At 33.8% G+C, this 15,702-nt stretch overlaps 1 protein-coding gene across 3 annotated transcripts in view; it reads right to left on the reverse strand.

Annotated features, from left to right (window-relative positions):
- LOC149793680 (cyclin-H-like) overlaps positions 1-15,702 on the reverse strand; it is a 40,622-nt gene that overhangs the window by 24,545 nt on the left and 375 nt on the right. For all 3 annotated transcript variants that reach the window (XM_089967655.1, XM_089967654.1, XM_089967652.1), the window contains exons 2-4: positions 12,178-12,305; positions 9,627-9,745; positions 4,379-4,452 (exon numbers count right to left, since the gene is read on the reverse strand). In XM_089967655.1, coding sequence (XP_089823781.1) covers positions 4,379-4,452; positions 9,627-9,745; positions 12,178-12,298 — 314 coding nt within the window. In that variant the 5' untranslated portion in view covers positions 12,299-12,305. The remainder of the gene's footprint in view (positions 1-4,378; positions 4,453-9,626; positions 9,746-12,177; positions 12,306-15,702) is intronic.

Consider the following 15,702-nt stretch of genomic DNA (forward strand, 5'->3'; position numbering starts at 1 on the left):
GAACTGTTTCTGAGAGAAAAGTGGTAACTAATCAAGGGTATCCCACACAGTCTAATATCTATATATCTGACAGAGGTCACGACTGACTAATCCAATTGTCAGTTTAAATGGGTAATATTTTACCTGATTTGCCATAACATTTTTCACAAATGTGTGTATCGAATAAGTACGAAGTGAGGCCATTTCAATGATTACAATGTAAATCTAAACTTGAACAACAACATACAATAATGGATTTTTAACTGATAAATCCATATTGCAACTAAAACATCAACTGCCAAAAAAAAACATAAATTGTGCAACAAGAACCAGGTTCTTCATTTAATTTGGTAATAAATAGATATAAACCTGACAGATCTTTGTCAACAGAAACACTAGAGCTATCAGTGATGGGTACATCACAGGTCCCTGCAATTTGCTCCCCAGGGCCTTAAACAGAGAAACTAGAGCTATCAGTGACGGGTATATCACATAGGTCCCTGCAGTTTTCTCCTTTTTGCCGTAAACAGAAGAACTAGAGCTAATCAGTGATGGGTACATCACACAGGTCCATGCAGTTTTCTCCTTATGGCCTTATACAGAAAACTAGAGCTATCAGTGACAGATATATCACATAGGTCCCTGCAGTTTTCTCCTTTTGGCCTTAAACATAAAAACTAGAGCTATCAGTGATGGGTACATCACAGGTCCCTGCAATTTGCTCCCCAGGGCCTTAAACAGAGAAACTAGATCTATCAGTGATGGGTATATCACATAGGTCCCTGCAGTTTTCTCCTTTTTGCCGTAAACAGAAAAACTAGAGCTAATCAGTGATGGGTACATCACACAGGTCCATGCAGTTTTCTCCTTATGGCCTTATACAGAAAACTAGAGCTATCAGTGACGGGTATATCACATAGGTCCTTGCAGTTTTCTCCTTTTGGCCTTAAACAGAAAAACTAGAGCTATCAGTGATGGGTATATCACACAGGTCCCTGCAATTTTCTCCTTATGGCCTTAAACAGAAACTTGAGCTGGGAAACCAAAGTTAGAAAATGGATATCCATTTTCTCCTAACTTGGGTTTCCCAGCTCATATTTCTTTGTTTAAGGCCATACCTTTACATGATGATATGGAATGCTTGAAATCCATGTTCAAGGCTCATTACTACAAGTAACATCCCATGTAACCATATTAAATTGATTAATATGGGTCATAACTCTTTCTAAAATTGCATAGACAGGACAAAACCCATAAAAGACACATCAGTGTCTATTCAACAATGTACATGCATAAGTTCATCAAATTATGCTTAGCCTGGATGTTTCGTTAGCTTATGCTGATTGCAAGCATTATTCCAAGTTTAAATGCAAAGACAATATTTTGCTTGACAAGTGACAAAACTCTGTGCAAAATGGAGTAGAAGAAACAAAACACACAAACAGCGCAAGTAAGTATATTTATACCAAACTACACCAGAATATTTTGAATGGTTCTTTAGCTATTCTGGGTACAGCAAGCACCATCCCAAATGGAAATGTGAAGTTAATTATCAAGTGTCACAACTTTATCCAAAATGGAGATAAGACATAATCCATAAATGCATATTTAAGTTCCTGAGACAATGCTCACACTAAAACTGCATCAGAATTTGTCAGATGTTATTGTGTTGTGCTAGTCACAAAAAATATTCCATGCGAAAATATGAAGGTAATTGTCCCATGTAATAACTCTGTACAAAAGTTGACAAAACAAAACCCATAAAAGGTACAATGCTCATACCAAATTGCATCAGAATATGATGAATGGCTATTAAGCCATGCCCATTACAAGCAGCATTCCATGATATGAAGTCAATTTTAAATTGCCATAACTCTATCCTAATTAGAGTTTACAAGATAAAAACCCATAAATGGCACATTTTGGTTTATGAGACAATGCTTTCACTAAAATGTATCAGAATATGCTAAATGTTTCCTAATTTATTCTGATTAAATGAATGAGCTGTTCTGAAAATTTTAAATTAATGGTAAATGCATAATAATTCCATTAAAATTGGACCTGAACAGGTGAAACCTTTAACAAGTACATCTACATGCAACAGGCAATTCACAAACCAAACTGCATCCAGTTATGTGTTAGGGTTGCACTGGTTTGGTGGTTACACCATGCACAAAAGCTGGACAGATGGAATGACCAATGACAAAGTGATTTTCATAAGGCTACTGCATCATGTTAGGCCCTACTGCATGTAAACATTGGTTAGAGGCTGAGTTACTCCCCTTCAGATTTCTCCAGAAATTATTTTTCATAAGTGAAAATGAAATACAGTTTGAAGATATTGGGAGTGTAAGACACAAACAGCTAAAATTATAAATAGTCACTAAGGTCTGTTCTAGTAAAACATACCTGGGACCCAGGGAAGGCACTTTTAGTGTTGGTTACTCACCGAAATGCAATTTAGAATTTTCTTATTATTTTAATGTGAACTCTGAAATCAAAGTACCTTGGCATATAGTTTAAAAAACTGCCTTCCCTGGGTACCATGTATGTTTAAATGGAACAGCCCTAAAGCAACAGCATTAGGTCACATGGACCTAGATTTGGAATAGCATAGTTACTCTCTTGATATGCATCTACATATCAGTTTTTATGCCTATAGGTTAAAAGATATAAGATATTGAGGGCACAATGAATGAATAGCTGAAAACAAGACATTTAGGTGTTAACTCTGAGTTACAGTGACCTACTTATTAATCTTTATGAGACACAGCTTACCAACTTCATGACTGTAAGTGAAAAAGAGTCAAACATTCTGAATGTCATGAACTGACAGCTGAAAATACAAAAGTCTCTTAAGCATGAAAACTGGGTCTCAATGACATAGTTTGGTATGATTTTATTCATCTTGAGATGCATCTCAATACAATTTTCATACATACAGGTAAAAAAACAAGGTATAAGTATTTATGGTGTAAAGAATAGCTGCAGATATAAAAAAAACTTCTAAAGCATGAAAATTAGTTGACAGTGACCTAGATTTTATATGTGTGGGTTACTCACATTGATAAACATCCACATGTCAACTTTTGTATCTGCATGTGAAAAAAAGTTAATGATAGCAAGAATATAAAAAATATATAGAAAAATGAACATACAAACACATTTTTGAACACATTTTAACAACGCCTTATATCGTGCCCCAAATAAATAAAAACTGCCTTTCCCAAGGTGTGAAAAAGGCAATTGACCAGGGCATGATTGGGTGGATATCAATCATGAATTCCTTGGATTACAACTCTGGTGCTCTACCAACTGAGTTATCATGGCTTCCCCACAGAAACTCTATTTGCGTAGCATGTAAACAAACACATGATCCAAAAGGTAAGAGCCTGTATTCCCTTCAAGTATTATTGGCAAAGGGATAATAACTTACTAAGTTAAAAAGAGGTCTCGCTAGGATTTTAAAACTAGGAGTCCAGGACTCCTATTTTCAGAAAAACATGAGTACCACCAGCAAAAGTTGAAGTCCCCTACCAGAAGCATATTGAGCATACCTGAAGTGGCTAAATTTCCAGATGAGTAGAACCAGTGGTTGCCAGTGAGTTTAATTTCCTAACTTCTTTACACCACTGACATAACTCTTGTTTGTCCATTAGAGAGTGAGTTACATCAGGTCAAGGAAAGGTCGTATTCCAACTTCTAAGCTAGGCATTACACACAGAGTTCCATGTGAAATATCAGTTCTAGCAACTTTTAGCACTCTGTTGAATCTCATTACAATCTTTGTCAATTTGACCCAACATACTTATCCCAATTTTCAACAGCATTTTGTCTAACTCTCAACATGTCTTGATTTCAAAGTCACACGCACTACTTATTCAGCTACAGTTTGAAACGAACACAATAATGAAAGCTAAAGTTGTTCACTTGATGTACTCTTATACAAACGTACATCACTGGATCTGTCTCTGAATTAAGTCAATGTAATTATCAGCACATTTTCCCCACCACTCTGCAGCTAGTCAAGTCTTTGAACTTGTCACCAAGCTATTGGGTCATGATCTTCAAATGTACTCTTACAATGATAACATGTACATCTGGGGAAGGGGGTCTTTCAGCCACTGAATTTTCTCATTGTAAATATCAGCACAGCTAAAATGATCAATTGATCAACGCATTTTCCCACTCAGCAGGTGGCTGAAGCAGGACTGGCAAGCCCTTGAATTTGCCATGCAGCAAATGCATGTGTACAAGGACTCCTGTATATAAAGTGATTTTCTGCATCAAAGATAAAAAAATATGCCTCCAAATATGCGTGATTAAGCATTTCCGAGACCTCTGTTAAAGCATTAACTTCACTGAGCTGTAAACCTAACGAGTTAATACACATACTTACATGACATCTCGAGGATGATAGTCCATGACAGAGTTGTGAACATAGAATCTCTTGAAGTAGGTTAAGGCAGTTCCCTACAAGGTATTACAAATCATCTATATAATATTTATTCAGTATCATCAATTAAACCCTATCCAATCAGCCATCTCATCTATATATTCAGTATCATCAACTAAACCATACCAAATAAACCATACAATCTATATATTCAGTATCATCAATTAAACCCTATCAAATAAACCATATAACCTATATTTTCAGTATCATCAACTAAAAGCTACCCAGTAAGCCATACTATTAATATATTCAATATCAACTAAACTCTGCCAAGTAAGCCATATTATCTATATATTCAATATCAACCACTAAACAGTACAAAGTAAGCCATAGTATCTATATTCAATATCAACCACTAAACAGTACAAAGTAAGCCATAGTATCTATATATTCAATATCAACCACTAAACAGTACAAAGTAAGCCATAGTATCTATATATTCAATATCAACCACTAAACAGTTAGCAACCCCAGTATAACACGGTCAAGACGCCAGTTTACCTGGAAATTTGATGAAACTGTTGACCAAGTGTAGAATTTTCATTGCAGAATCAATACATGCCATTTGATTGCAACACATTTTATATATTATAAAAGCTAATAAAATTATCTATAATGGGCTTGTTTTCTTTTTATATTTGATGCTATATTAATGGAATTATTACTCCATAATCATCAAAAATTACCGATTTCACGCGTCACTGGAAAAAGCATTGATCATGCCGCGATCGCGTGACCCTACTCTTCTTTGTAGCAAAATGCGGGTTACTAAAACTTCATGAATATTCATGAAATTTTCAATCCAATCAGAGAAGATGTAAACAATTCAGTCAGTGGTTGTAGCACGTTCCTGTGATATTCCTACACAAGGAAATAATCCCTCAAACTTTACGCAGATTTGACCATAAGTTAGACAATTTAAATAAATGCAACATATATCATCAAAATCGGCATATTCCAAGCTTTATTTTGATACCAAATTTATATATCGGAAACATTTTTAAACCACCCGCAATGAGCATCGAATTTGTAAAATATTTGAATCTCCCTGTGTCGACATTGTCCGCCATATTTGAATTTTCTAACAGCTGATGACGATGTCAACTTTTCCACAACCGATGTTCCAACTAACCTTATTATTAATTACGTACAAATTGGTGTGCCAGAAGAACATGGTAAGATGATATTTTGTATAGTTTTTATCGTATTAATGCTTGTTGTACGGTTTAGACAGTATGCAGTCGCAAAATGAACACGCAAAGCGTAGATTTTCGTCCGCTATAAATAGGCTAAAGTTTGATGCTGTAAATATCTCAACTGACAAACTTTAATCGGTTTTAAAATATATTAAACCTGATATTCATTATGCATTTGTTTAAATTTTGTAATGGGACACTGTTTGATAAAATTATGAGTATAAAATCGCATCACTATCAGACAAATGCAAAGTTTCTGTATGAATTTTCTTTTTTTTTTTACTTTGACAAACGTAGCAAATTAATTACACGCACACTTCATATGGGATCTTAAATTCAAAATGCATTGATAACATTTGATAGGATCAATAATGTTTTCAAAATAGAATAAAAAATACAAAGTCTGAAAGTGATTATTTATTTTGCAGGTATATGATATTGAAACATTCTAAGTGAAAGATGGCTGCATTCCCTGGTCCATTCTGCAAGGAGCTAAATATAACATCACGGGACTTAGAAGATGAAACTAACTTGAATCCTATTCAGGAACTAACAAATGGACTTGTACTTGAAATAAATTCATACATTGAACACCGTGGCAAAAACTTATATGCCTTGTTCAATATTATTTCAAAGTTGAACTCCAACTTTGAATGTGTGAATGTGAAATCTCTTAAAACAAAAGTTAGTAGAGCATGTGAACAGAAAAAAAAAACCTGTTGCCAAAAAGAAAGTTTCTGGGTTTAAAAATGTAAAGGAGCTAATGAATGCCACATTCAGCCCATATCTGACCACGAAAAAACTGAACAAACACTGTTTTGTGATGAAGCAGTTACAAAGGAAACTATTCAGCAGATAGAAAATGATAATTTAAGTGAAAATAAATTTTGCACTAAGAAAAAGCCCACTGATGTTCAGGCAAGTGGTAATCTTGTTGACGGTGATGACAATGATAATGATGATGAAACTCTGAAAAAAGAAACTAACTTACTTAAGTATTCAAAAAAGAAACAGTTGAAACAGTGCTCAAAACTTCTGAAGAAAATTGCCGAAAATACTGAGAAGATAGAAAACATTAAAAACAGGATTGGTCACTATTCTGTGCAGAATGTTAATAAAAGAGATGAGACCTCAAAGAAACACTTGCATGCATTGCGTGGCTTGAAACGATTAGTCAGCAGGCAAGAGAACCAAATAAAGATGATGTCTGAAAAATTGAAAGAAAGTGAACTAAAGCTTGCAACTGTGACTAATGAGAACCAAGCATCAGCTGACAAAATTACTGTATTGACAGAGCAAGTAGGAGTTATTTCTGAGAAAAGAAATAGTGAGAAATCAAAGATCTTGTCCCTTCAGAAAAGCAACAGTCATTTAAGAACTGAAATTAAAAGTCTCTGCTTGAAATTGAAACAGAGAGACTCTTTAGTACCTGATGATGCTGAAAGATGTAATGCCAAATGTGACAACTGTGAAATGATTAGATCTCAAATACTAGACAAGGAGAACAAAGTAGCAAAACTTGAAGAAGATGTTGATGAAATTATAAATGATATTGTTTAACATCACAGTATGCTTTAAATTAGGTCTTGCAACATTGTTTCAATCACATTTATGAATAAACATTGCATTTTTGTTGATTTCGAAGTTGTTTTACTTGCATATGAACTCTTGCTAAAGTGATATATTTGTATTAAGTTAACTGTCATCAAAGTTGTGAAATTTTTATATGATTTTCAGTTGTAAATGAAAATATTTAAGTCAGACAACACATTTAATGAGAGTAATGCATTCAGCAGGAAAAATCAGAATATCAAATTTCATAATAATATCTCAACAAATAAGAAAGTTATAACATTTTTATAGAAATCAAATTTTACTTCAGTTCTGCGACTGCCACATAATCTGAATACATTTACATAAGACACAAATTCTAGAAATTTGTAAATATTTTGGAACTTAAAAGTTAAATAACTTTTTTTCTAATAGAGATATTTTAAAACAATAAACTGTTTTGGAATGCTGTTAAACAGATCTATATGAAGAAAGCAAGTGTTCGCAGTTATTTCAATATATAAAAAAATGACTGGGGTTGCTAAAACAGTACAAAGTAAGCCATATTATCTATATTCAGTATCAACAAATAAACTGTACAAAGTAAGCCATAGTATCTATATATTCAGTATAAACAACTAAACTGTATAAAATAAGCCATGCTTTCTCTATATTCTGTATTGACTCTAAAAACAACTTACAACATATAGTTGTTAACCCCCACTTTCTCAAGCAAACAACATTTGCATCAATAACTGACCATTTACATCTTGCTTAGCAATATGAATATAACTGCATAGTGAATATAACTGCATTCATGTTAAGAAGCTGATGCAACTGTATATCATCTATAATTTTGTGTGTGTGTGTATGTGTGTGTGTGTGTGTCTGTGCAATTTGGATTTTTAACGTAGCTTTAACAATTTTTCATTCATATCGTTATCATGTCTGCAGTGCGGCAGTTTATAGTGAAGTCTAGCACTGGGGCATCATGCCGCAGACATGTAGCATGATGTCCCACCCAGTCACATTATCCTGACACCTGGCTGACCAGTCCTAACACTAACCTCTTAATGCTGAGTGCCAAGCAAGGCAACTGTTAGTACCATTTTTTTAATAAGTCTTTGGTATGATTCAGCCAGGGACTGAACCCTCGACCTTTATAATTTTATATTTCATTTGATGTAACAGTAATTATTTCCTCTATAATTCTGTATTTTCAAGAAGTGAAGAAAGGAAAACATTTATTATTAAGATACTAAAAGAGACCAGTATGGTATGAAGATAAGAATGAATTTTTTCCAAAACAAACTAAAATCATTTGTGAAGAACATCTAGACCACAATGTATTGACAAGCTGCATAAAGCATAATGAAAACACGGAATTAAACATGTACCATTTACAAGAGGCCCTAGAATGGCTGATATTGCTCAACTGTGTAACTAACATGTTAGCTTGTGAATACAGATATTTGCTGAAACTAGAGGGAAAAGAAACTTTTGAGGCACTTGGCTGCCACATTGTCCATTCATATTGGTGGCAGTTGTCTTTAATTTTAGACACACACACAAACACACATATGCACAGGGCTGGGCCTTCCATAAAATTGAAAGGTACATCTAAGTGGGCTTCTTTCCAGAATCTCCAACATATGAGTCCCATGACTATAGAGTTTAATGAACCAAATTTATTCACAAGATTGCACACCCTCCATTCTTTTCCAAACCAACCCTATCCATAATATAATTTAACCCCTTAGAGTATTACTTGTTTTATTTCACTTTTTGTTATTCATCTTGTATAAGAGATCATTCAATTTAATCCATAAGATGTACTGTCTAATTTTTATAGCATGTTTTATTGAAACATATGCATCCTGTATTCTCAAATTAGTGATTAACATCTATTTTTTATTTTTTTCTACAAAGCTCTCCTGTTAAACTGTAACTCAAAGCTCTGTGACCCACTCAACCCTGATTCTTCATTGTCCTCGTCTTTACTTCCCTTGTTTCAATAGGCAAACTGTCATATACATGATGCTTTCTATCAAGTCAAATTCCATTCAACCGTTTTGGAGAAGGCATTTCAAGATATTTATGTGGCATCATCTTAGCATCTCTGAAAACCATCATACCTGGATGCTTTCTGTCAAGATTGGTCAAATTCAGTGAAGTGGACATGAAGGCATTTTTAGGTATTTCTATTTCTAGTAACAATCAATGGCCAATATTATTTAACAGCCTAATAACAGGATTCTTTCAAATATGATTAGGTCAAATTCTGCTGAGTCAATTCTGAGAGGATGCTGTCAATAACAACTGTGAATGGATGATACAAGACAAAATGACTTCATGGTCAAGTGAGCTAAAAACCATTCTTAACTAGGCTAACTTAAATTCCTCCACTACCCAAGATAAAACTTTAAAATGACCTTGATACTTACCAAAACATATTTTGGCATCGGAGGCAAGAATCTGACACAAAATTCTCTCAAGATGAATTCAAAGTGATGAATCAGCTGTTTTTCCTCTGTTGGGGTAAGAAAGTATTTAGCCTGTTTCTCTACCTGTAATCAAGATGAATGATAGTGCAATAAAGAATACTTGTTACTTTCAATCCTCCATTGATTAGTTTTTTTTCCTTTGAAGGTCACTAATTAAGTAATTAATCAGCTTAATATCGTAATGGCAAAACATCTGATTATAAGTAAACAGTAAAACATATTTAAGACAGGTGTAACACACCCCACCTATACCACCTATTATCAACCCCTTTCAGCAATCTCCATATACTAAGTGAATCTTGCTTTGTTTTTCCCCTCTAGCTGTATATACAACCACTCCATTAAGAAGTGTGGATTGAGATTAGATCACAAAGGTTTTATATTTATGATACTGCCACTGAATATGTTACCCAAGATCTCACTTTTACTCAAGAAATAGCCAGAATTTTACCATCATGAAGTCATAAAACAATACTCTGATTTTCCAATTCTGTATAAACATCATCTCAATCAAGGCTGGAGCCATACATACTAACCCCCGTGAGGTATACACATAATTATTGCTATTATAAGTGGCAAAAAAGTGTAATTTGGGCAATTTATGTATTACATCCCAAAATGTATGAAAAAAGATACATTTTTACAACTAATCTGGTTCTGCAGCCTGTCAAAATTCCTGTCACTAAGGGTGAAATCCATATGGATTACAACCAGAATACAAACACAAAATACACTGAAAAATTATTTATATTCAGCACTCACTTTAACTATTCTAAATGGATAATTGTAAACTGGAATTCTACAAGGACCATGATCATGTGATCCAAGTGCTTTATTACATTAATCTCATATTCTTCTTTTAAAGTTTGTAAAGTGTTGATTTCTCCTTTTTTTATCTGACACATTTTGAAGTATACAAATTTCAACTTCTCTTAAATGTTTCATCGTATAACTCCCACAATTCAAAATGTCAAGCATTTTGTTTTACATCTGGTGCCATTTTCTTTAAAATGTACAGACTGGTCTGTGACCTAACTATCTTGTCAATATAATAAATCTATGAGGAAAATTTAATATCTGAAGAAACCCATCTGTTTTCTGAGAAATGGGTCATATACAATTGCTGTAAATAGCAAATAAGGAAAGTACTATTAATCTATTCTTACATAGTCATCATTTTTTAAGAATATTCTCAAATTTATATGAGTGGAATTAAAGAGATGATAATACTATCAAAAACAATTTTTATTGCTTTCTTAAAATTTTATATCTTAATGCACCAGAAAAGTCTAATCCATATACAGACAAGCCTTTTAATGTAATCTAGTGGGGGAAAAGTGTAATGATCATGCCAAAAGCGTAATGGTTGGCATGTATGCAGAACTACTCTTTCCTCAATGTTTCCCCATTACAAATGAACATGCATAAACAACTATGCCATAACTTGAATTGATATGCAAATTGAACAAAGCTGTATCATCAAGTTCAAACAACTGGTCCAATCCCATTGTAACTAAATGTCAAAATGATGTGATCATCCCAATGCCAAGTCCCCACCAGATCCTATCAGTTGCCATTCCAATGCCAAGCCCCATCAGAGTCTCTCACATTGCTTTCACTGTGGCCTTAGAAAAAGCTTTCACATTCTGCTGTTGAAATCTTCAGTGATAACAAATTTGAAAAGTGCATAATAACTGTATAAGTCTGCTGCCCACCTGCATCTCAGAATTCCCATTGAAGTGATTGTGATGAAAATGAGCAACCATTATTTCAAGCACTTCATTTATAAACTGCAATATTCATGCACATGTCTGACAATCAATATGTAATTTGGTTCATGATTTTTTATGAAGTTCTTATTAAAAGGTTGAAATGATCGGCATTTTCTTTTGTTTTACAGTTAAGTATAGTAATTATATTAAACTACCTGAAAACTGCTTGATATATAACAAAAATGTCATTATATACTAAATTGATTGTGATTGCTCGAACATGTTTTGTTGTCAACATCAGAAAATCAGGATCATGACTTGATGCTTTGTATCTTATAATTATCCAGATTTTCTTATGCTGACAACTTAATGTGATCTAATAATCAAGATCACGTTACTATGATAATAATATATATGCTATTTACACCATTGGAGTACACTGAAAAAGACAGATGAACGGATAGATGGAATTTATTGTTGTAATATACCTACAAAAGTATTCATTTTGATAATTTATGAGCGTTATGATTAATGAAGTTGTCATTTGTTCACTGTAATTTATAATGACTACTAGCTAGTAGATTTTTTTGTCGTGTGTGTGGGTATGTGGGTGGATGTGCACACACAAATACACATATCCACAGATCTTTTAACAGGTTCTAAAACATTAAATGTGCATCATACCTTTTAACAAAAACAAATGCATGTATATCAATTTAAGGGATCGAAACTTGTGTTTTTAGAGTGACAAGAGGCATTAAGTGTACATCCCTATTAACCTACTGGCATGTTGCTCCCATGCTCCCGTATAAATCTCTGGTTCGCCTCCTTTCTTAACTCAGCAAGTTCAGTCTCTCCATTAAAAGTCCAATACTTTAGCTGAGTGCTTGTAGAAAACATAATGGTTCTGAAAGAAAGAAAGAAATTGTACGTTAAAAACCTGTAGAATTGCCGCACAATTTTTTCTCTATACCATCCTTCCTCCAGATCCACCACTTTCAACCTTAATAAACCTGGACTACAGTTCTATAAACAAATCTGTCACTTTCAACCCTTAATAAAGCAAGATTATAGTTCTAAACAAGGAATCTTTTGAACCTTAATAAAGCTATGATACAATTCTAAAAAAGGAAACTGTTTGCAGATCAGTATGTTACATAATTACATATTTTCGACAAATATCATCATGTATATAATATGTACATCAGCCTTAAAAGCATAGGAGATGTTACGACATACTACATTCATTAAAACAATTAAAGAATTGCATTCATTGATAGTGACGACCACATGATCCCTGCTTTTTCTATAAGCATGCTTATGAAGATGGAGAACAAAAAAATAATCATTCAGTTTTTCATAACTGAAAAATAATATCTCTAACAACAATGTATCTGAATAACACACACAAAGTCTGAGGTAATTTAAAAAATAAAAGTCCATGTTCCTTTAAAACCACCTGGGCATTTTATGGCACAGTCATAAATTAGAAGAACATAATTATGTATTCTAAGTAGACCAGATGGAAGGACTCAACTTATTTTGTAACTATATAGTACACACTATGTTTGTAAATACACTCCAGCAATCAACTGAGTCTAATTTTTCTCATACTGAAATGTTTGTAGCATAAGTAAAGTATACAGAGTACAAATAATCCAATTTACTCTGTTACTATGATGTTACATGCAGTAGTGCTATGTTACTTGCAGTAGTAGTATTATGTTACATGTTGTAGTATTATAATGTTACATGTAGTAGTATTCAGATGTTACATGTATTAGTACTATAACATTACATGTAGTAATATGGCATTATATGTAGTAGTATTAAGATGTTACATGTAGTAATAATGATGTTACACATAGTAGTATAAGATGTTACATAGTACCAATGTTACATGTAGTTTTACTATGATGTTACATGTGGTAATATTATGATGTTAGTACTACTGCACTGTTACATGCAGTAGCTCTATTGCACTAAGATTTTACATGCAGCAGTACTATGATGTTGCATGTAGCAGTACTGTAAATGTTACATGCTGCAGTATTATATGATATGTAGTATTGCTATGTTACATGTAGTAGTACTACGATGTTGCATGTAGTAGTAATATGATGTTACATGTAGTAATACTATTATGTTACATGTGCATACATGCCAACCCCTGGTGAGGAAAAAGTGTAATCCAAGAGGACAAAAAGATTAATATGAGCAGAAAAAGAGTAATCCACATATAACATGATAAAAATACAAATTGATTTAACTATCCCTCTAGACTTATAACATCAATTACTGCTTCAAGTTTTCATATATAACACTTTGAGCTTTAAAAATCAACAGACTCTCAAACTGCAATTCAAAACACTTTGTACCAGCTGAGATTATGAATTTTTTGCACACCAGCAGAGCACTAAATGCTGGGTACAGAACCTTGATCTGAATTTAGTTTTCATAACCTGACAAAGAAGAGGCAATTTATATCCTACAGTTGTTGGGTCTTTTAGCTTGTAAATAAGATGGAAAAAAATCAACTCTGTCTGCATGAAGTACATTGTCAGGTAAAGTGCCAACTTGATACTTCAAGAGTTCTTCTAATTTATCAGCAGCCTTTCCTGCAGCATGGTGCATCATATGACAGAGACAACCTGATATATACAATGATGGAGACATTTTTCAAAATATAGAATGCAAGTCCTTTATAAATTCCAGTCATTACTGGTGCAGTATCAGCTGAAAACCCCATAAAGCTCTGCCAACTTACGTTTCTTCCAAGCATTATCAAGCAAATAATGAAAATGGTTTCTCCAGTGGGATCTACTGTTAATTCTGGTAATGAAAGAAGAGCACTCTGACTTTACCATTTTCATTGTCAAAGTCTCTTACACAGACTGGGTACAACTTTTTGTGATACTCCTGTCTGTTGCAATACTAAACAGCCCAATTTTCACGGCTTCTGCAATTTTAAGTGAAGTGTCTTCTCTGAAACATCTAACAATATTAGATGATTTTGTTCTTGCACATGCATATTTTCTGCAATTTTGGAATTGGGAAAGATCTGCTTGAACAAAGGACCAATGTAGTCTTCTACCGCTAGGGGTAGTCTGTATTTTATTAAGAACTCAGTAGATAACACCCCTGCATGTATAAAACTCATGTCCACAATTAAGTTCTGCTGTAAAAAAGATGTTACCTTAGTACTGGAGTTAGTAAAACAATCTAATTCAAGGTTTCTTTGTTTTACCACCATGGCCAATATTAAAATCCTTTCCACACAGCCTGCAAGGGGCATGAAGTTGCCCTAGAATGGAACGCTGTATTGTGTAATTCATGTATTCATCTCTGAATCGGTTTTTGTCTTTTCCTAATCCATCTGTGAAATTATTTGAAAAATATTTTTGCTCTAACACACATTGACTAAAATAAATCTGACTCGACTTTTAGCGCCAATACCTACAGACTGGTTCTGTACCATATTAGAACAAAAAATCTGTGAACAAAGATTAAAAGTTAGAAAACCAGTCTGTTCTCTCCTGACTAAGTCATACAGCTCCTATAAATAGAAACCAAGTTCAACAGTAGAAACCAGTGTTTCTTGGAAATAGGTCAACTGTTATATATAGAACATAATACTGTTAGGAAAGTGCACGCAAGTCTTCGGACAAGCACTCTTATGTCATAGTTACATATAAGCTATCTTTTCTAGAATACGGTCTGTGGGATTAATGGGACGTTATAGGAAATGAGAAAACAAATTTTATTAATTTTTGGGGAAGGGTTCATACCGAAAATGCATAATCCGAATACAGTTATGCATAAGGCATAATTTAGTGAAAAGAAAGCATAATGATTACACCAAAAGCGTAATGGTTGTCATGTATGCATGTAGTAGTACTATTATGTTACAGGTGGTAGTACTATTATGTTACAGGGCTCGAAATTAGCGGTAGTCCACTAGCCCGAGGCTAGCAGATTTCCTGTCAGACTAGTAACTTTCATAATGTAAGACACAGCACTAAAACAAAACTAAAATGTGCACTGTCTTGCATCGTAGGACTATTACCAAGGATGAGACCTCACATCTGATATAGGAAAAGTGACACACCATCAATGTCTCAAATTAATGTCCACAGTCTGGCGTCAACAACAGCAACAGGACATAAACATACTCAGAAGAAACACTGTTAACGAATATTAACGTTATCTGGTGATTGTACACATTAATTTACCCCCGAATCAAGTGTATGTGGTTGAAAGGCTAGGTGGCCGTGCGAATTCCAAAAGCTGGTACACGGCGACTG

This window comes from Sinohyriopsis cumingii, chromosome 8, assembly GCF_028554795.1.
Source record: "Sinohyriopsis cumingii isolate HCF-2022 chromosome 8, ASM2855479v2, whole genome shotgun sequence".
In the NCBI taxonomy this organism is placed as follows: Eukaryota; Metazoa; Mollusca; class Bivalvia; order Unionida; family Unionidae; genus Sinohyriopsis; species Sinohyriopsis cumingii.